The sequence below is a fragment of the Diadema setosum genome, chromosome 18 (assembly GCF_964275005.1).
Source record: "Diadema setosum chromosome 18, eeDiaSeto1, whole genome shotgun sequence".
NCBI lineage: Eukaryota > Metazoa > Echinodermata > Echinoidea > Diadematoida > Diadematidae > Diadema > Diadema setosum.
In genome coordinates, this window is record NC_092702.1 from 12,361,695 (window position 1) to 12,385,218 (window position 23,524).

Sequence of the window (23,524 nt, forward strand, 5' to 3'; positions counted from 1 at the left end):
TCTCAAGGGCCATAATCTTGAATCAATGTGTGGTGACTTTATTAAGTTTTCATGAAAAAAAGTAACTTTTGGTTATTTATATTGCTTTTTGAATTGTTGACAAATGTTAGTCTTTTGAAACATAAAACAAATAAATTCATGATCCATGTGAATATTGTTTAGTGTCATATTTTCCTTGCAGTATCATTCTATGTAGTTCCAAGACATGCCCTCTTTTATGATTGTACTGTGGGCTTGAATCAAATGACTGAAACAAGATAGCTTAAATGCCCCCCAACGTCCAATTACATGTGACTTCTGCTGATGTGAATAAGTCTACAAATCACAAATTATGGACTGACTGAACAAAATAACCAACATAGATTTTTATCTTCAATTTTGTCTACATCACACTCAGTCTGCCCCTACAAAAACAAAATAACTTTCTTGCCTTCATAATATTATCAACACTAAAGTCAGCTGAAATAAGCATCACAATGCTCATTGTCATGCACCTTACCATTGATATGTTAATTGATTCTAATCGTTGACTTTCCTTCTGCTTGCCTTGTGGCACAAATGCATACTATCTCCAGTGGTAGGGTACATACATTTTCATAGATTGTCATGTTATCTTTCACAAAGGTAGAGCAGTTAAATTCAAATCGTGAAAAAAAAAAAATGTTAAGACCTATATTTATGCCAACATGTGATTAAACATGCTAAGGATTTTTACTTTGTTTCACAGAAATGCAGTTTCAGTGATTTCAGTGATTAAGAAAATACTGTGTTTCAATGTCATTGAACATTTGCCAACTTGTGAGTGTGGCTTAAAGAGTTTGTTGAATGTAAGCAAAACTTGAAATCTTGTGAGGGAATAATCCAATCTGGTCTACATTTTCATTGCCCTCATGAATTTTCAACAAAATTTCAGAAAGCATATGAACCTGTTTTGGCCTTGTCCTTGTTAGCACCGTTTTCCCTCTTAGAGGCAGCCTTAGAAGTAGTTTTGGTTTTCACTGGAGCTCCTTTCCTAGCTGAGGTCTTTCTTGTCCTCCGACTCTCTTCCTGATGAAGTTTCCATGCCAGCATCTCATCATTTAATGTCTGTTGCAAACAGATTTAACTTGAAAATAACATTGGAATCAAATATGTCCTGGGCCCTGTTTTATGAAGAGTTAAAATTGATTATATAGTTGATTTCAACTGTAAGTCTATGGCAGTCTGTGTGATAAGGAATTTTAAAATCGATTTTATCTTTTGATAAAACGGGGCCCTGGAAAGAGAGATGCTTACATAAATTCCCACTGCTGATACAGAAAAGTTATACTCAAATATCAAGTAAATTTGGAATGCAAAATTGGTTGTAATGAGAGACCACATGCTACTTGGTGTCTGCCACCATCTTGCGTTTATTTCCATATCACACTCCAGTACAGTAAACCTCGGATACCTCGAATTCGTCGGGACTGAAGAAAATGGTTCGACGTACGCGAATTTCGAGGTACGCGTACGTCGAATTTCGAGGTACGCGTACGTCGAATTTTCTTCGACTTATCCGACGTTTATCGATGTTCAACATGGTATCTGTTATAGTGCCTGCTGATTGTTTGCATGCTTGTCAATTGGTATTGAATCAAGTTTTATATGAATGAATTGAATGAAAATTGGAATTGAAATCAAAATTTCAGAAATAAAGATTTTGGTTGCCCGATCGCGCCACCAAAAAAAAAAAGAAAAAAAGTCGGATGTTTGCCTTTACTTTTGAAAATGAACAGCGGTAACAATCGGCTCCGTAAGATGCTAAAATAAATGTCAGATGTTTGCTTTTAATTGTGGAAATGAATAACGGTAATATTCGACTCGGTATGATACTAAAATAAATGTCGGATGTTTGCTCATACTTTTGGAAATGAATAACAATAAGACTCATATTCGTATGGTGCTAAAACTAATGTCAGATATTTGATTTTGCGTTCGGAAATGAATAAGGATAACATTCGGCTGTGGAAGACGCTGAAATAAATGTCGAATATTTGCTTTGACGTTCGGAAATGAAAAACAATAACATTCAACTCCGTACGATGGTTAAATAAATGTCGGATGTTTCCTTTTACTTTCGAAAGGAAATAGCAATAACATTCGGCTCCGGAAGATGCTAAAATAGATGTCAGATGATCGTTCGGAAGTGAACAGCAGTAATATTCTGCTCCATACGATGCTAAAATAACTGTCTGATGTTTGCTTTTAAATATCGAAATTAATAACAGTAACATTCAGCTGCGTTCAATGGTAAAATTAATGTTTGATGTTTGCTTTGACGTTCGGAAATGAGTAACAATAATATTCAACTCCTTACGATGATAAAATAAATGCTTGATGTTTGCTTTTACATTCGAAAGTAAATTGCAATAACATTTAGCTCCGGAAGATGCTAAAATAAATGTCAAATTTTTGCTTTGATGTTCTGAAATGAATAGCAATAATATTCAACTCCGTACGATGATAAAATGAATGCCGGATGTGTGCTTTTACGTTCGAAAGTAAATGTCAATTAACATTCAGCTCCGGAGGATGATAAAATACATGTCGAATGATTGCTTTTACGTTTGGCATGTTTGGAAGTGAATAGCAGTAATATTCTGCCCCATACGATGCTAAAAAAATATTGGATATTTGCTATTACATTTCGAAATGAATATCAGTAACATTCAGCTACGTTTGATGGTAAGATAAATGTCTGATGTCTGCCTTGACGTTCAAAAATGAAAAACAGTAACATTTGGCTCCGTACAATGATAAAATAGTTGTCAGATGATTCATTTCACTTTCGGAAGTGGTCAGCAGTAACAGTCGGCTCCGTACGATAATAAAATAAATGTCAGATGTTTGAAATGAATAACGGTAATATTCTGCTCTCCGTACGATGCAAAAATAGATAACAGATTGTTGCTTTTACATTTGGAAATGATTAACGGTATTAATCCGCTCAGTTAGATGCTAAAACAAATAGCGGATGTTTGCTTTCACGTTTGGAAATGGATAAGGACAGCATTCAGCTCCGTAAGATTCTAAAATGAATGTCGGTTGTTTGCTTTTACATTTAAAAATGAAGAACGGTAACTTTCGGCTTTTTACAATGCTAAAACAAATGTCGGATGCTAACAAATGTCAGCAAATGCTCCCATTTTCTCATTTCAAACGTAAGTTTTGACCTCCTAAATATATAGGCATCAACTTTTATAATAATCTCTATGCCTATTTGCCAAGTCTTAAAACACAGAATAAGATGATTGAATTTTCTATTCATTTGTTTTATATAAACATGGGCATCTGTATCACTTCAATAGTGTTTAATATCAATTTTTCTATGTTTAGTAGGACCGGTTTAGTTTTTCTAATGTTTTTCTTGATTTTTTTTTTGCGTGTCACCAGATTTTACTTTCGACCACCAAAAAAAAAAAATCAATGATATTGGTGGCCCGATAAAAGTTAGTGTGGAGCCCTGTCTATTCTATGCTCGGCCTATACAGTACTTCCAGATCATATACCACACTATTTTCATAATCGCATTGCTGGGAAAAAAAAAAAGTTTCAGTGCTTGCGTTCTCGGGGAAGAATAAATGAAACAAACTTCGTGGAAGGCAAAAAAAAAGTTTAAAAAAAGGCATTATGCAGGAGATTGAATGAATCAGATGTTTTGACAGTGGAGTGTGATTAATGCCAAAGATATAACTGTCAACACGTAAGCAGGTGCGCCACGATGGTTAAGAAATCTACGCACACGGTATGACTATCACGATCAAAAATCAGAACACAGTGGTTAAAGAAAAGAATATGATGGGGCAGAGCATAGTGCTATCGCTAGCACCCCATTGGCAAGGGTGCTATGTGCATACCGTGTACGTGTGTAGGTAGGTGTTGGGGATTTTTCTTGTCAGCTGTGTACCAGGTATTTCTTAATTCGGCGCGCGATTGTTCTGGTCTCAGAATATTTACAATCGAGTGTGAAAAGATTTGTGACATGTCTTCGCTGTCCACACGCACTTAATCGGAGATGCTGAGTGATGTTTGCAATTTTGATTCGAGCAACATGCTGGGAAAAACAATAAGTTAATTAAGATCGGGACATTAGATTTCCCTCGAGGTAACCGAACTTCAAGTTATCTTTTTCAAGCTACGTGCATTTTGATACACGGAAACTCCATAGGAACAATCGGGACTTTCATTTTGCCCCCGGGGTAAGTGATATTCGGCTTATCCGACGTCGAGGTATCCGAGTTTGACTGTATATTCAGTATTATATCCCTCACAAATTACTTCTTGTCCTCTGATTGGTCGAGAGCACTGAAAACGACAAAACATATTTCTACCATACAAATCCTTGTCCCGTCCGCATCTTACTATTCTCCCTAGGGAAATAGTACAAAAACTATATCACGCTGCCATGGAGATACTTGCTAAGCGCACGCATACCACTCGTCACAAGCGCGTAACCTGTATGAGGCATCACGTCACAGTACGGTTTTCCACCAAACACGCGACGTCTACGCTTCGAGAGATAAAGGGCATCGCGCAGTCGATGCATACACTTTCATGTTGTAATTTTGTGCGTGAAAAAAAAAAAGACTTTAGATCAGTAAACCACTCACTTTACTTTGCTGTTACTCTTAAAATTCATTGGGAGGGATATAAAGCAAATATACCAGGCCATTTTTTGAGGTTCTGGTTAAACCATGTGCCTTCGGTGACTTCAGTTGTGCTATTTTCTTCGGGGTTGCGCCCCTCAGAAAATAGCACTACTGAAGTCACCTCATGCACATAGTTTCAACCAGAACCTCTCAGGCCTTGTATATTTGTATATTATACTCATACCAAAAGCTGTATGCAGTTAGAAATCAACTGCACTTAAGTGAATCTTGTGTTCCTAGTTAAAGAAGATATCTTTTCTCAAACTTGATATATCTGGATTTCTTTTTATTAACTGCAGATACTGTTTCTTTTCCACTTGCAATCATAAGCACTGTTTGATTGAAAAAAAAGAAGAAGTACAATATAGACATAAGAGTGATATGAACATACACTGCACAGAGCAGAATGAATTTGCATACATATAACCCTAACCTAAATCCTACTCCCAACATCAAATTAAACTTTAAAACCCTATCACAATCCTATAAATCCTAAGTCCTTAGAGAAAATAAAACCGGAGCAACTGTTGCAGGAGCAAATGTTGTGTCACTACATTAGTTACCCATGATGGGTTTGTGAAAGGCATGATGAAAAAAAAACCTGGTGGTCGTTGGCATTCAAAGTTGAATGAAAAACATTTTGTCTGCAGGTAGAGCAGGGCTCGACATTACCAGTGGCCCAGGACCACTACAAATTGATGTCAGGCTACCAAATTTCCTAAAAGGCTTTTGGCGGCCTGATCGGGCATCTAAAGTTTAAAATGAATTTTCATATTTCCTTAATTTCTGGCCACATTTTTTTTTTTTTAGGCCACCAACATTTCTGATTCGAAGATTTTAGTGGTCTGAAAGGGCCACCACAGAAAAAAGTTAGTGGGTTAAAAAAAAAATAAAAAAATCCTTACTGGGAAAATCTTGTTGCATTTGTGTTTGCAAGGTTTGCCACAATATAGGTTGCACACCCTGTATGCATTCATGTGTTTCCAAGATGTAGTGGTTCTATGGCTGAGCTAATTTTTCTGAAAACGTTCAATTCATTACATTGTATATCAAAATATAAGGACAGAGGGAGCAGTGCACTAACCTGTTCTTCCTCTGAATCCTCCACACTTGCCTGGCTTTTTGGTGCTTCTTTTTTCTGTAATAGATAAAAAAAAAAAAACAGCTCAATTTCACTCAATTAAAGACACGTTTGACACTGCAAAATTCCCATGTTCAAATGCTTTTAAGTTCGTGAAATGATGACATTGTGGGCAACACTTCAGGCATTAGAAGTTTAACCCTAACTTACCTGGGCTATTTTGTGAGCTTAAAGTCCGGGGGAGGGGGGGCATGATGGCCCCCCTTATGATCTCGCCCGCGATTCGCACGTTCGTTACAAAAATTGGCACACACGTCACTCATGATGCAATCTATAGGGCTGTGTTGTTAAATTTCAATAAATCGCTTTATTTTATTTTATAGAATTCATTATGTTAATTTATGCATAAAATTAGAATTTGGCTGGAAATTATTAAATAAAGCCCCCAAACTTGAAAATTATTTGCTTGAGGACTCTTTGGTGAATTCTGATTTAATTTAGGTCAAAAAAAAATTGGTATCAATTTTAATTTCTTATGTATTTTATTGTTTTTATAATTTCTTATGTATTTCTGTTTTTTTACTTTTTGTTTTTTTTTGTTTTTTTCAATGGGAATCATTGGCAACAGTATTTCAATCATAAGAAACATAAAATTAATTGTTTTTAATCACTAAAAGTAAAAAATAATGATACAATTACAAATTTCAGATAGAAACCTGATTTGCATTGGTTTTGTACACAAAATCACGTTTTGAGCAATTTTCAGTCTCACATGCACTTACATAATGATGCGTAACTTCGAAACCGCGTACCCGGACGTCGCAAATTTGGTCTTAAAAGTTGCGCAAGGCTTCAAAGTAAATTGTCATAAATCGCCATGTGGATGCGTTCTTGCGTTGCGGAGATGTCGCGCGAAGTGTCGAGGGGGGGGGCCATAATGCCCCCCCCCCCCCCCCAGGTAAGTTAGGGTTAAACACAGCTATGCTTTCATTCTGCACTTAGTGTGCCACACTTTAAATCTACTATACATTGTAACACCTTCCAGAACATTAGTGCTATCACTTTAACATGCCATGCATCAATAAAGACAATGAAATTATAGTGAAGTCATAATCTGAACATCAATGCATTTTTGCTTGTCTTGACTTTTTCATTCAGGATTCTCCATTAAAAAGACGATATGACACAGAGAAAATATGGCTCATCTTTCCACAAAGCTTTCAGCAGATACATGTATCACTCATCACACATACCCCACATGATTGAAGATAAATGCAATTTTCAGTTCATATCTGATAATAACTGAATGCAACATCATTGGAGTTCCACGTTCCCCCATCTACAATACCTGATACTCTCATAAATGCCCCTTCTGTGAACACACATTTAAATACAACTATTTAAGTAACTTGCTCTGTAAATATGTGAAGTACTTTGCTTACTTACTTTTCATTTCTATGATGCTGAAACACTTTGGTAGCAAACAATTAGGAAAGTTCTGTCAATGTACTCTACCATAGATAGAAAAAGTACCATTTCTGTTTCAATTTTATGGCCATATCTATTGTGCACATCCTGTTTTTGTTTTTAAACAAACAAACAAAAGCTTTTGAAGCATTCATGTGGTGGCCATGAATTTGAAAAGTTCTTGTTTTGGCATGACAGAAATTATCCAAATGTTAAATATCAAGAACTAACTAATAGCCTAGAATGTAAACTTGACCTTGGCTAGTTTTGGCTCCTTCTTCTTTGGGGACTTCTCCTTCTTTGCTTTGGTTGTCTTGGTGACAGGGTCTAAGGTCTGTTTCTTTTTCTTTTTCTTCCTTTTCACAGGAGGCCCTAGGTCTTCCACCTGATGAACAAGGACAGCATGATGTCTGATTATAAATGACACAGGATGTCTACAAACACAACTTTCACCTGTTATGATAGTGTGAAGGTGTTAGAAATTGGTAAGGCATCTGATGAGACCAAAGGAAATCCAAGTGTCCACTGTGTCTAATTTATTCACAATGAAAAAACTTTCATTGATATACAAGAATATGATATTCCATATTTTCAAAAGTGTATTACAACACAGTTTCCTAGAAGGAAGACCATCAAAATAAGGGGTGTGATCTGAATAGCAGGAGCAAAGTAAATCCACAGACACAGACACATACATTAACACGAGACCCGGGGGTCTCGCACTCACCTGAGTATTGCAAGTTCACCTTTCATGCAGTCACTAATCTTAAATTACACACAGCTCCACTAAGATTTGAGTTGAGTTGAGTTTTTTAACAACATACATGTGAATATGATAACATGATAACATGAAATTCCATAGGGTAAGATACAATAACATGAAAATTTTTTTATGAGAATACAATGATTTTGTATAAGGTTCTTACAGCTATGCAAGCATATATTTTACATACTATCTTACATTAGAATACATGTGGTATAATAGATTTAGTCTCGTTGTGACACATTTATCACTGAAAAGGCAAAGAGTATGAATAAGTATGTAATGTCGAAATATGTATAGACAAAGGTTCTGAAAAAACTAGAAATGTCGCTATGGCGACTGATGCCTCCGCCATAATGCATGATTCTCCCAATAGGTGTATAGTATAATGTCTTCACAATGTGAGAAAACAGTTTCACATAACTGGCAAAATATTGAAATGACAGGTTTGCCAGAAATATCTTGAATGTTCACTTTCCTTGAACTACAATTGCTATAATTGTCTACTAAAGAGTGCAGGTACATGTATTTGGGGAATTGAGGATTTTTACTGGACTTCTGACTGACCCTTTCATAAGTTTATGCATTGAGTAATTTTCAAGGTATAAAGAAAGAGTGTAATTACAGTATAAAATAGATTTTTTTTTGCATTTGAACCTGGCCTTGACCCTTAACCTTTGACCTTTGACCTTCTGGCAGGAAATTTCCAAGAGAATCTCCATTAGGTAATACATGTATATTAAGTTTTAAAAATAATAATGCAAGCACTGCATATACTAGTATATGAGGGAAATAGTAAAATTTTGATGAGTTGACCTTGACCTTTGACCCCTGGCTATTGACCCATGACCCCTAAATTCCCTAGATAATCCCTGTATGTGTATGTACCAAGTTCCATGAAGATACATTGAACCATTTGTGAGAACAGTGAAATTGTAACATTTTCACCTAATCTTTGACCTTTTGACCTTTGACCTTATGACATGAAACTCTCTCTGGAGAATCTTTATGCAGTAATACATGTCTACACTAAGTTTCAAGAAAATACCTTTGGGCATTGCATGGATATGGGGAAATAGCAACATTTTTAGCATTTGACCTTGACCTTTTGACCTTTGACCTCTTGCCAATGTCACTAAAATCTACTCAACTAATTGCCATATTATACATCATCCTTGGACCAAGTTTGGTGAAAGCTGCTTCATCCAGTTTTGAGTTATCACGTAAAAAGATAAATTTTAGGATTTGACCTTGATCTTTGACCTTTGACCTCTGTCTGATTTCACTCAAAAATTAATCAAGTAATTGTCCCTCCATACATCATCCTTGGACAAAGTTTGGTGAAATTTGCTTGATCCAGTCTTGAGTTATCGCGTAAACAGTTACAATTTCATGATTTGATCTTGACCTTTGACCTTTAGCCGATTTCACCCAAAATCTATTCAAATAATTGCCCCATCATACTTTAGACTTGGACCAAGTTTGGTAAAATTCCAGTCAATATTACTCAAGTTATCGCGTAAACGAATGCGGACGGACGTACGGACAACCCGAAAACATAATGCCTCCGGCACCACTTCGTGGCGGAGGCATAAAAATAGAAAAACAGAAGATAATGTTGTTAAAGGGGGAACAAAAAGTAAGCACAAGTGCTAGTCGAGAATGGTTCTCCCATTATAGCTACATGTACATGTATATTTAAGCTGCTTATTGCAAGGTCTACTCTTTTAAAGTTACTGTACTATAAAAGTACATTAAACTAAACACTGAATATTCTTTTCTTCACTAAACTTCATTTAACAAGTGCTTTTTCACGTTTCTTCGAAATGAAGATCTTGTTCTTTTCTCCTGAATAACCCTCTAGTCCTGTATGCATGATTCATTGGCTCATAATATTGCGTTACAGAATGTGGTAAATGTCCCTTGTGTAGATCATATACAAAGGTTGACACTGCAAGCTCATGCAGGTCAAAAACATCTAACACTCCTAGACTGGTGAATAATGGCCTTGAACTTGTTCTTAAGGGGGAAAATGTAATTGCTCTCACGGCCATTTTTTGTGCTAAAAGTATACAATCTAGGTGGCTTCTGTAGGTACTTCCCCATACTTCAATTCCATAAAGTATATGTGATTGTATAAAGAATTTATATAAAAGCATGAGAACATGCCTTGGAACAAAGTATCTTAACTTAAAAATTAAGCCAATTTTGCGCCTAATGCATTTGTTGATACACTGAATCTGATCCTTCCACATCAAGGTCTCATCAATTTGGATTCCTACAAAAGATGCTACATGTACTCTTTCTATAACCGTTTCAGAGACTGTTAACACACCTTTAATTGCAATTGGTTGTCTTGGTCCTTTAATAATCATATAATTTGTTTTCTTCAAGTTAATAGTTAATTTATTTACTATACACCATTCCTGTACCTCATTCAATTTTCTATTTACGTCATCCATATCAATTTCTTTTGTACCTTTGGGAAATGTATGAAAAATGTTTGAATCGTCAGCGAATAGTCTGAACTGAAAATAGTTCGATGAGCTAGGTAAATCATTGATGTATAATAGGAAGTGTGGGTCCCAGCACTGATCCTTGTGGTACTCCACATGTGATCGTTCTACTACTGGATATTTCATTCTTGTAGCACAATACCTGCGATCGGTTTGAGAGGTAATGTTGAAACCACTGCAACACAATGCCTCTTATGCCATAATATTCTAATTTCACTGAAAGGATGCGATGATTGATTGTGTCAAACGCCTTTTTGAAATCTATAAATATACTGAGGGTTATTTCACCTTTATCATTTGAGTGTATTAATGTATTAACCGAATTGATTAATGATAATTTTGTACTGTATTTCTTATGAAATCCATACTGGTGTCTATACAAAATTTTAGTGGACTCTAAAAAGTCCATTAGACGACCATTGACTAATTTCTCGAAAATTTTTGCAATTACTGGCAGAACTGAAATAGGTCTGTAATTACCTGGGTCATCTTTCGAACCTTTCTTGAACAAAGGCGTCACTTTTGCAATCTTAAGTGCATCAGGGAATTGGCCCACTTCTAATGACAAATTAAAGATATGTCAATGGGGAAACAATATATGGTGCTGCGTCCTTGATCAATCTTATTGACAAATTATCATAACCATGAGACTTTGTAGCATCAAGAGCATATACAATATCCATAATTTCTTCTCTTATAGGTTTCCAAGCCAAAGACTTTGTATTTCTGGCACCCAAATAATCTTGCAAACAACTATTAGGAGGCCCATTTGGTATTCGTTCTGCCAAATTTGACCCAACAGTGACAAAGTAGTTATTGAGTTCTTGGGCTATTTCATTGTTAGAAGATACAACTTTGTCAATTCCACCTTGATTGATAGTTAACTCTTCTATATCCAAATGCTTATCTTTAACCTTTCTACCAATTAACTCATTAATGGTATCCCAGGTCTTTGTCATGTTACTTTTGTTACGATTAAAAGAATTGCAATAATACAATCTCTTTGCATTTTTAATAACTGTCACCAAAGTGTTTCGATACCTTTTATACTTGTTTCCGTATTCGTCACTAAAATTTGATGACCTGTAGTTTTTGTATAAGTTGTGCTTCTTCTTGATGGATTTAAGAATCGCTGATGAGATCCAAGGTTTCTTTGGGCTGTTCTTTTTCTGGGATACATTATATTCTATTGTAGGTGCATGCTTATCACATATTTTCTCAAACATATCATGAAAAACTTCATAAGCTGTGTTTACATTTTCGTATCTAGATACATGTGCCCAATCAATTTTCCCTACATGGTGTAGATCCTCGTGAAATGACTGGGCATCAAATGACTTGTAGGATCGGGCAAATTACCGCACAAAAGCATTCGTATTTTTATTCCTGTTTTCGAAAATGACAAAAATTGAAAAATGATCTGACACATCTGTCTCAATGACACCTGAATAAATTGTATGACTATACACATTAGTATAAATATGATCAATAACAGACGACGAGATAATCTGTTGCACTCCTGTACTCTCTACCATACTCAGATAATCATATACCTTTTGATTATTTGTTTGAGATATATCTATACTGAAATCTCCAAGAAGTACAATGCCTATTTTTTCAACCTTAAGTTCCTCTAAAACATTAAGCAAGCTATTTCGAAATTGTTCAACATCAGTATTTGGTTTTCTATAAATTATTCCTACCACAGTTTTATCAAAACAATTCTGATTTATCCTCAACCAAAGACTTTCCGTGTGTTCAACATAATAATTGAGTGTAACATAGTTCAGCGTCTTATGAATATAAGCTCCTACGCCTCCACCCCTCTCCTTTCCCCGGCGACAATTGACCTCCAAAACATAATCCTGTAATGGTAATGTGTTAACATCACATACGTACTAACGTTCCAAACTTCAGAAAGTGCAATAATATCAAATTTGAATTTAAGGCTGTGATCATACAATAATTGCAGTCCACTTATATTTCTATTTCTAAAGACCTAACATTGACATGAGTGATACTAAGAGAGTTCTCATTTATTTTATCAATTTTATTATCAAAATCACTGGGACATAATTTGTATTCATGAACTTCCAAAGTATTGACTTCATTTTCTATCATTACTTATTGGGTTGGAGTTTATTCTAATTTGGGATTAGCAAGGTCACAGGCTATACTATAAAGTGAAGTTTGAAGTCACTATAGGAAACATCATCAAAACCCAGATCAAACAGATCATCCGGGTTCTTGATGATCCTTGTCTCTCCAGTTGTTAGTTTGCAAGACACGTTCCCGTACTTGTTTGTTGTTGATTTGACATTTGGGGCCGTCTTTACCTTCATGAGGATGGAATGCCACATTGCTGTCAAGTCATCATTGATGTATACCCCCTTCATGTCGTCCTTCCCTTTAAGTCCAAAACGGGCAGCATACAAATTGTCTCTTTTCCTCCTTGCTGTGAATCGGACAACAGTTTGCCTGCTTTTCCCTCCTTCGCGCTTCTTTCCAAGTCGGTGACAAGAAGATATGTCCTCAGGGCGTATCTCCACACCAGCTTCCCTAGCCACTTTAGCAATACTTTCAGCAAGCTGGTCCTCCGTCTCCTCTTCAGCCTCAGGGATTCCAGTCAGCCGAAGGTTGTCCCTTCTCAGCTCCTGCTGAATTTCATCTTGCTGGAACTGTATTCGCAGCAAATGTGGATTGATGGCTTCCTTGATGGTGTTGAGACAGGCCTCCTTGACCACCTGCACTATTTGGGGTAGTGCAGCTTTAAGCGCTGTTTTCACTGCCTTATCTATGAGCTGAGTGATCTTACTGCCCCACCCTCACTTAGCTCTTCACACAGACCACCTAGATTAAGCTGTATGTCCCTATCGCTGGGTATGGTCTGGCCTCCCTCAGCTGCCATTCCTCTCTCCCTCTCCACCGCTTGGTCAACTCCCGGGTGGGCAATGAAAGGCCGCCTTTGAGTTGGAGTTTGGTCTTGTGGTTTAGGACTGCTACGCAAAAATTTCCCTGGCATCTTATTCTTCTTGCTTCGACCAGGCATGTTGGCAGGTACTCACAGTAAATGCTATATGTGGGACTTGAGTTCAAAATTGACACCAAGATCAGCAAAGATGTTGTCCTGAGAATGCTCCTTATCTCTTGCGACAGATAGTGCCGGTGAAATCAAACCACACCAAAACAGTCTACTTTGTGTCCAGTAGTCAAAGGTGGTAATTATTACTTGATAAGAAACTTGAAAAAGAACAAGAAGATGATAAATCCAGAGAGCCTTGTAACACGTGACACACTGCGACAAATATCATCAATTTGACCAGGCATTCTCAAGCAGAAGGTGAAAATGTACAATCAGGGCCCAAACTTGTACCCCTTCCCCCCCCCCCCCCCCCCACCCACTCACAGTATCAATTTTAGCTCTATCACTTTTGGTTCTAGAGAAGAAGATTTTTTAAGATTCCTTAATTTTGGGGATTGGGGTCCCCCTGGGTGTAGCCTTTAAACAAGGCGACTCGCTCTGCGTGCCCCTGTATAGCGCGTTTACCCCACAAACCTGTTGGCCGGCGAGTGGAGCGAGCCGCCTTTATCCACTCGTTCAGGGATGTGTACTTTTGTCGTTGTTGTTGCTTTATATTCTTTGACAAATTTGCGTACAAATTTGACGCAGAAAATACACACGGCACCAAGGCAAGCCTCGTTAATATTAAGTAACTATTCTTATTCTACATAGTTACTTAATATTAACGAGGCTTGCCTTGGTGCCGTGTGTATTTTCTGCGGGGGTCCCTGGGTGGGGCATGGTGCCCACTTTAACAAATTGAGATCCAAACCCCTTGGGGATGCTACCTGCCAAGTTTGGTGAAAATCGGTCAAGGGGTTTTCAAGAAGAAGATGAAAATGTAAAAAGTTTACGCACGGCGCACGACGGACGCTGGATGAAGAATGATCGCAATAGCTCACTTGAGCCAAAGGCTCAGGTCAGCTAATAAGACACAGGCTGTATCTCTATCAACAGTCTGATCCTGGTGTCTCAAGTTATCCTTCTTAATCTATGAGGCTTGCAATGGAAAGTAATTATTTAGTTTTTCCCAAGGTATGGAGAAAAAGTGCAATTTCTGTATTGAATAGTAAATTGTTACCATTTTCATCTGGCCTGTGACCTTAAAATTCATAAGATAATCACTGTCAGGCAGAACATGCATAAATATGTAGTAAGTTTCAAGATAACTTGAGCCACTTCCGAGATATGGAGGAAAAAGTTAGTTCAGCACTTTCACTTGATCTTTGACCTTTTGACCTTTGGGGCAAAAAAGACAAGAGACCCGCGGGTCTAGCGCTCACCTGAGTATCGCAAGTTCACCTGTCACGCAGTTACTAATCTAAATTATTCACAGCTCTACTAAAATTTGACCAGGCATTCTCAAATAGAAGATGAAAATGTACAGTAAGGGCCCAAATTTTTTAAGATTCCTTCATTTGGGGGGATTGGGGGCCCCCTGGGGCCCTCTGGGTGGGGCATGGTGCCCATTTTGATAAATTGAGATCCTGATCCCCTAGGGATGCTACCTGCCAGTTTGACGAAAATCCATCATGAGGTTTTCAGGAAGAAGATGAAAATGTACAATTCAGGCCCCCATTTGGACCTTCCCAACCCCCCCCCCCCTGCCCCCAAGAGGGGCACCCCTGGATTTGCTATGAACAAACTTGAAACTACAGTCATTAATGTACTCATTCATAGTATTATCTTAGCTCTATAACTTCTGATTCTAGAGAAGATTTTTAAAGATTCCTTCATTTTGGGGGGTTTGGCCCCCCTGGGGCCCCTGGGTGGGGCATGGTGCCCATTTTAACAAATTGAGATCCTAACCCCCTAGGGATGCTACCTGCCAAGTTTGGTGAAAATTGGTCATGGGGTTCTCAAGAAGAAGATGAAAATGTATAATTTAGGCCCCATTAGGACCCCTCCCCACCCCCCTCCCCTGGGTCCCAAGGGTGGCACCCCTGATTCTGCCATGAACAAACTTGAAACTACAGTCATCAATGTACTAACTCATAGTATCAACTTAGCTCTATCACTTCTGGTTCTAGAGAAGAAGATTTTACAGATTCCTTAATTTTGGGGGGTTTGGGCCCCCCTGGGGCCCCTGGGTGGGGCATGGTGCCCATTTTAACAAATTGAGTTCCTAACCCCCTAGGGATGCTACCTGCCAAGTTTGATGAAAATCGGTCTTGGGGTTTTCAAGAAGAAGATGAAAATGTAAAAAGTTTACGCACGACGGACGACGCACGACGGACGCCGGACGAAGGGCGATCGCAATAGCTCACTTGAGCCTTTGGCTCAGGTGAGCTAAAAAGAAAACAAAAAACTTTCCAGAGAATCTCTAATAGGTTAAACATGCATACACCAAGTGTACAAAAAGGACGGAAGGACGGACGGATGGACGGACGGACAACCTGAAAACATAATGCCTCCAGCACCACTTCGTGGCGGAGGCATAAAAATACAGTTTATATTGATTATGCCACAACAAGAGTTCACCAGAATGCCGATATACTAGTAATAAGGCCCAAAAAAGAAAAATTGTTTGTTTGCCCTTAATTGTCAAAACCCAAGAGGGTCGGTAGGTCGTTTTTTTTTTTTAAAATACCCTTTTTTCCGTGTCAATGCACTCAAAACTCCAAGGGATTCATTCAAATTTACGTCTTGCCAGGGCCCGGTACGCGAGGCAGAAACAACACTCACTGACAAACACCTATAACGTTCATCTTTGTTATATTTTGCAAACAGCTCCAAAAAAGTACCTTCCAGTGAGATGCTGGCAACTGAACTCCAAACAGTTTTGGTGCCATGACGGCTGGTAACGGATGCTGCAAAAGTAGCCATCTTGGCAGCCGCGCTGCGCTGCGCCACGGCCGTTACGGTAGCTAGCTAGCTAGCGCACTACCTATGCGCATATGCATGCATTGATTGGACTTCGTGCGCATGCATGCACTTGAGCCAAAAAGCTAGCTAGCATGCAACTTATTAAAACGTAGCCTGCGGCCCCGCGCGGCCCGAACACAATTACGACGGGTCGATGAGATGAAAAAAAAACAACAAACATTTTTAGACTTTTTTTTTTTTCATTCTTTCTTTAGCTTAAAATTGATAATTTTGGGTTTAAAACCGTTCACAAATTTGCAGAAGATGAAATTTGTGGAAAAAATACACTTGAAAGAGAGAAAAAAAAAAATGTGACCCAAAATTTCCGTGATTTTCGGTCGGTCGCAAAGGGCAAACAAACCATTTTTTTTTTTGGCCAAATTAAAATGCAATTATACAGGAATGATTAGCTAGCCCAGAATAAATTTGGTGTGTTACTTACAAATAACAAGTTTGCTTAAACAATCTCTAAAATGAATAAATGGAAGAAGCTGATCTAATTGAATAATCCAGCCTGTTCCATTCAAGTAAAAAGATACGATTGGGCTGCACTTGTGACAATCAGAGCGAAATCTTATCACACGTAGACTTCCACTGTCTATTAGCCTTGTGTGATGTTCATGTATATCACTAGGCTGGAATAACTAAGTGTACCTGAATGTAAGACGGTGTTAAGTTATGAACGCATTTATATATCATATAATGCGACTGAACTCAAAAACGTTTGTCTAGTGTCATCCATTTAAGACTTTTGAATAAATCAGCTGACGGTGTGTCATATGTTTTGTCCAATATTATTCATGCTGCCCTCTTCTGAATTTTTTGTTGCTTAGTTGTATGGGATTGAAATCTGTTTGACCAAACAACAGAACAGTAATCAAATTGTGGTAACACTAGACTGTTATAGAGTAATTTTTAACTCTTTCAATTTCGTTTGTTTTGTTTTACCTCATCTGATGATGAAAGCATCTTGGCAGCCTCCTCCTCTTCATGAATCACAGGGCTGGGGTGGGACTGTACTTCCCTTGTTGTCTCCTTTTCTTCTTCTTTGGCATGAGCTGTGTGGCTCTTTGCAATGAGAGCCATAAGAATCTGATCAATTTCCTTTTTTCTGCAAAGTTAAGGGAAAGCAATAGTCAAAATCTAGGTTTATGACATGGAAAACCAAATATCCTGATGGAGGATTCTTGAGACAACAAACTCAAATAGATTCATAGGAATGTCTGATGCATCAAAACTGGTTTAAATTTGCATTAGAAGACTAATGGTATTTGAAATAAAACATGAAAAACTAAATAAGGAGCACTGTTCATTACATTGCCATTGGACAATAATCTTAGTCAGTCTCTTTGTTTTCTTTAAGGTGTGTGAACATAGTTTCTTACTGTTCTCTGGGTATCTTGTCATGTTGGCAAATTATGAAGCCTCAGTTGTATTATTCTTTGTCTTCTCTTTCTTTTCTAATGAACACTATCTAGATTAATATTAATGATTTCATACAATTTTTATAAAACAGTAAAATTAGTTATAGCAGTATTATCTCTAGGAATGGTATTTTAATCCTTTACTTACATCACCCCAACAACCCTTCTGTTAAAACGCTCTCGCTGTAACATTCCTTTGATACACTCAACACACATGCCCAATAGTCCAAACAGAATGACACAACTCTTGCTGATCACGTGCATGGCTTCTAATCACACCCATTCGCGCATGAGCGGGTAGGTTGTTATGAAAACCAACCTGGAGAAGGTTTTCGGTGTGTGTCTCTTAAAACAGTACCCTTGGCTCTCTCATGCGGTTTTATTGCTCAAGGCAAGGAATTTTTTTTCTGTGGACATCGTCCCAACATTGTCGAGGTAAGGTCTGTTAAAACAAGATTTTAGTGTCTAGCAGATGTCAATCATATCATTGTAACTCATTGTGCAAATGACATCAATTACCACACAAACATCCTTTTTTGTATATATTGTGCAAAAGCAAACAACAGCTAATTCAAATGGTCCTATCTATTAGAGTTCCAAATATAGGCTAATCAAATGGCTTGCTCCTGCTCAGAAAAAAAAACCAAATGCATCTTGACTATTTACATATAAACATACGCTGTATGTGTACTCTTCCATAATGCAAACAAGGCAAGTGCCGTAATGTGTCTCGCCCACAATCGTACAATACCCTTTTTTTGTTGTTCACAAATGGACCTATGGATCAAAAGTTAGGAGTCATATTCAAATGCACAGTACATTGGGTCCTAAAAGTTCATTGACCCCTGCCTGTGACCATTGACCTTGTGGTGACCACCGATGGTAGAAAAGACTGTGGTCTTGCGACCTAAGACACCCTGGCTAACTGATGTTATATTAGAAAAGAAACGTAGAAAGAGGAAAGCTGAGAAACGTTGGTTGAAGTCAAGATCTGAGAAAGACTGGAAAGAGTATGTGTCACTTCGAAACTCTTACAGTTTCTCCTTGTTTGAGGCACGCAAAACTCACAACAAAGACCTCGTGTCTGAACACAAAGAAAACACCAAAGCACTGTTTAATGTTGTGAAGGGTCTTGTGAATATGTCAAACAAGCAACCAGTGATTCCATGTAATACGGATAGAACAGCTTTTGTCAATGACTTAGGCAATTATTTCTTGGATAAAGTGAAGAAAATTCATAATGACATATATAGAATCAAAACTCATTAATGTGAACAAATTTGTTATTGATGAAGCCCCATTTGATCAAAAGATCGTAGATTTCAAAGTTTTTAAAGAATTGTCTGAGAATGATGTTGAGAAATTGATTATGAAACTTAGTAAGAAGTCTTGTCCATTGGACCCATTACCCACAAAGTTATTGATGAAACATCTAGATGTATTATTGCCTGTCATAACATCAATGATCAATGTATCTCTGTCAACAGGGCAATTCCCTGCTCTGTGGAAGGTTGCTGTTGTTAAACCACTGTTGAAGAAGTCCGGTGTTGAAACAGAATTCAGTAATCTGAGGCCTGTTAGTAATCTTCAATACATTTCAAAGTTAGTAGAAGGCGCTGCTACCCAACAAATCCTTGAACACCTTGAGTCTAACTCACTTCTTCCATTCAATCAATCTGCTTACCGAAATTTTTATAGCACTGAGACAGCACTCGTTCGAATTAAAAATGATCTCCTGATGGCAATGGATGACCAGAAGATCAACTTATTGCTCTTACTTGATCTCAGTGGCGCTTTTGACACTATTGATCATTTCTGCCTATCAAAAACTCTGAAAACCCATTTTTGGATTGACGGTAAAGTTTTGGAGTGGATTAACTCTTATTTGTCTGGCAGAAAACAGACAGTTGAAATGGAAGACATTGTCTCTGATGTGTTCACGGTACCTTTTGGTGTCCCACAGGGGTCACGTTTAGGTCCCCTACTGTTTACACTGTACACAAGTAGACTCCTCACAAATATTGAAAAGGAGTTTCCTGCTATCACTTGTCACTGTTACGCAGATGACACACAAATATACTTGTCATTCCGCCCTAATACACCAAATGAAGACTGCTGCATAACTGTGTTAGAATCATGTATTGAGTACATTAGAATCTGGACATTACAAAACAAAATGATGTTAAATGATAAGAAAACGGAATTGTTAGTCATTGGCACTCCACGGCAAGTTTCTAAATTTGAATCAAATGGTATATCACTCGCTGATACTGTTATAAAACCATCCAATAATGTGAGAAACTTGGGGGTGTTTTTTGATACCCATTTGAATATGGAATCTCAGGTTACTAGTGTATGTAAATCAGCATATTATATGATATATAATTTGAGACGCATCCGTAAATATTTTGATCAGGAAAGCATGAAGACGATTGTCCACGCATGTGTTATAAGTAAATTAGATTATTGCAACAGTCTGTTGTACGGATTACCGGATTCACAGATAGTTAAGTTGCAGCGGGTTCAAAACACGTGTGCAAGATTGATTTGTAATCTCCCAAGATTTGCTCATGTTACACCACTTCTAAAGGAATTGCACTGGCTGCCCATTCGCCAAAGAATTGATTTCAAGATATTGATGCTGGTTTATAAAGCTCTTAATGGTCAGGCACCTGGTTATATCAGTGAATTATTGAACTTTAAATCTCAGACTCATAGTCATAATCTCCGCAGTACAAATGATAGATTGACATTGCAGATACCCCAAATCAAAACAAAAGTTACCTTAGGTGACCGATCATTTTCTTGTGCAGCCCCTAGGTTGTGGAATAGATTACCATTAGACATCCGGAAATGTCAGACTTTAAATAGTTTTAAATCAAAAGTGAAAACTTTTTTGTTTTAGCATGGGCTTATTTCTTTTTGTACTTCCCATGCAGCATTGTGCAACATAGGAACTTAAGAGCTCTTGAAGCGCAGTAGAATATATAGACATAGTTTCTGCGCTTAATAAATGATGTATTATTATTATTATTATCTACTCCCCAAGGTACATCTACCATCCAAGTTTGGTCACAAATAGACTTACGGATCAAAAGTTATGACCCATAATCAAAACGCGTCCTAAAAACTTAACATTGGGCCCTAAAAGTTCATTGACCCCTGTCTGTGACCTTTGACCCTGTGGTAACCATGAACTCCCCGAGACATCTACCACCCAAGTTTAGTCACAAACAGACTTATGGATCAAAAGTTATGACCCATAATCGAAACATTCCCTAAAAACATATCATTGGGCCCTAAAAGTTCATTGACCCCTGCCTGTGACCTTTGACTCTGTGGTGACCATCAACTCCCCGAGGGACATCGACCACCCAAGTTTAGTCACAAACAGACTTATGGATCAAAAGTTATGACCCATAATCGAAACGTGCCCTAAAAACTTAACATTGGGCCCTAAAAGTTCATTGACCCCGGTCTGTGACGTTTGACCTTGTGGTGACCATTAACTCCCCTAAAAACTCAACATTGGGCCCTAAAAGTTCATTGACCCCGGTCTGTGACCTTTGACCTTGTGGTGACCATTAACTCTCAAAGGTACATCTACCATCGAAGTTTGGTCACAAATAGACTTACGGATCAAAAGTTATGGTCCATAATCAAAACGCGCCCTAAAAACTTAACATTGGGCCCTAAAAGTTCATTGACCCCTGTCTGTGACCCTTGACCTTGTGGTGACCATCAACTCCCCAAGGTACATCTAACATCCAAGTTTGGTCACAAACAGACTTATGGATCAAAAGTTATGACCCATAATCGAAACGTGCCCTAAAAACTTAACACTGGGCCCTAAAAGTTCATTGAATCCGGTCTGTGACATTTGACCTTGTGGTGACCATTAACTCCCCATGGTACATCTACCATCCAAGTTTGGTCACAAATAGACTTATGGATCAAAAGTTATGGTCCATAATCAAAACGTGCCCTAAAAGTTCATTGACCCCTGCCTGTGACCATTGACCTTGTGGTTACCATCAACTTCCCAAGGTACATCTACCACCCAAGTTTAGTCACAAACGGACTTATGGATCAAAAGTTATGACCCATAATCGAAACGCGCCCTAAAAACTTAACATTGGGCCCTAAAAGTTCATTGACCCCTGCCTGTGACCTTTGACCTTGTGGTGACCATCAACTCCCCAAGGTACATCTAACATCCAACTTTGGTCACAAACAGACTTATGGATCAAAAGTTATGACCCATAATCGAAACGTTCCCTAAAAACATATCATTGGGCCCTAAAAGTTCATTGACCCCTGCCTGTGACCTTTGACCCTGTGGTGACCATCAACTCCCCGAGGGACATCTACCACCCAAGTTTAGTCACAAACAGACTTATGGATCAAAAGTTATGACCCATAATCAAAACGTGCCCTAAAAACTTAACATTGGGCCCTAACAGTTCATTGACCCCGGTCTGCGACGTTTGACCTTGTGGTGACCATTAACTCCCCAAGGTACATCTACCATCCAAGTTAAGTCACAAACGGACTTATGGATCAAAAGTTATGGTCCATAATCAAAACGTGCCCTAAAAACTTAACATTGGGCCCTAAAAGTTCATTGACCCCTGCCTGTGACCTTTAACCTTGAGGTGACCTTCATACTTGGTAAAAGGTAAAACTTTGTATGACCACTCTTCCCTCCAAGTTTGATTCAAATTGAAGCCCAGAGTACAAAGTTATTCAAGTTTTTGTAGCGTTACGGACAGATGACGGACGGACAGATGCCGCAGGCGATCCCTTAAGCTGGTATCTCACTGAGCGGTGAATGTTTGCGAACGTAGCGAATTTGAGATTCGCCAACTTTTCTGACGAATGTTTGCGAAAAATCAAGGTTCGCTTCTGCCATTGGCGACAGTTAGCGACTTTCAGCGACAATTAACAACACTTGAGCGAATGTTTGCGAAAGTGTTTGCGAAACACAGGTGGCGACTGTTAGCAAATGTTAGCGACAGTTTTGCAAATATTAGCAACTGTCTGCAAATCCCTTGCGACAATTTGCGAATGTTTTGGGACCTGGAAAAGTACCAGCCGATTTTGTACAGTCAGACCCATAAAACGAACGTACAACCTTCCACTGCATTCAGATCTCTTGTGACCACCGTTCAAGATGGATTTCCAGAATATGGAAGTGAATTTTTGCCAAGAAGAGGCTCAACGTGCTGTTAGGCCTTGAAGAGCTGCTTTTTCTGGCTGCTGCTACACAGCTATCGTGCAGCTTAAGAGAGAGAAGATGAAGAAAAACAAGAAAGGAAGAAGAAAAGAAAGACTGTTTGGGTGAGAGAGTGGTTATTGCAGAGGACAGAGTTTGGTCGATATGAAAAGCTTTTGCAGCAATTACATGATGGAGATGTCAAGAGCTTCAAGAACTTTCTTAGAGTGGAACCTTGCCTGTTGCAGGAGCTTTTATATAGGAACGATATGGTTACTTGTTTGCTAGCAGTGGCGAATCAAATAAAAATGTCAGCGACACCGTATAACGACCGTTTGTGAATTCTTACGAGTGTTTTGCGAATGATTGCAACTGTTAGTGAAAATACAAATCCGCAAAGAAATTTTGAACATGTTCAAAATTTCTTTGCGACAAGAAAAACTGCTTGCGACAATAAAAACC

General features: G+C 38.2%; 1 protein-coding gene across 1 annotated transcript in view; it reads right to left on the minus strand.

Annotated features, from left to right (window-relative positions):
- The window catches only part of LOC140241546 (uncharacterized), a 79,282-nt gene that overhangs the window by 32,490 nt on the left and 23,268 nt on the right, over positions 1-23,524 (minus strand). Inside the window, exons 3-6 of the mRNA XM_072321281.1 lie at positions 17,372-17,534; positions 7,475-7,603; positions 5,755-5,808; positions 927-1,086 (exon numbers count right to left, since the gene is read on the minus strand). Of these exons, the coding sequence (XP_072177382.1) occupies positions 927-1,086; positions 5,755-5,808; positions 7,475-7,603; positions 17,372-17,534 (506 nt within the window). The remainder of the gene's footprint in view (positions 1-926; positions 1,087-5,754; positions 5,809-7,474; positions 7,604-17,371; positions 17,535-23,524) is intronic.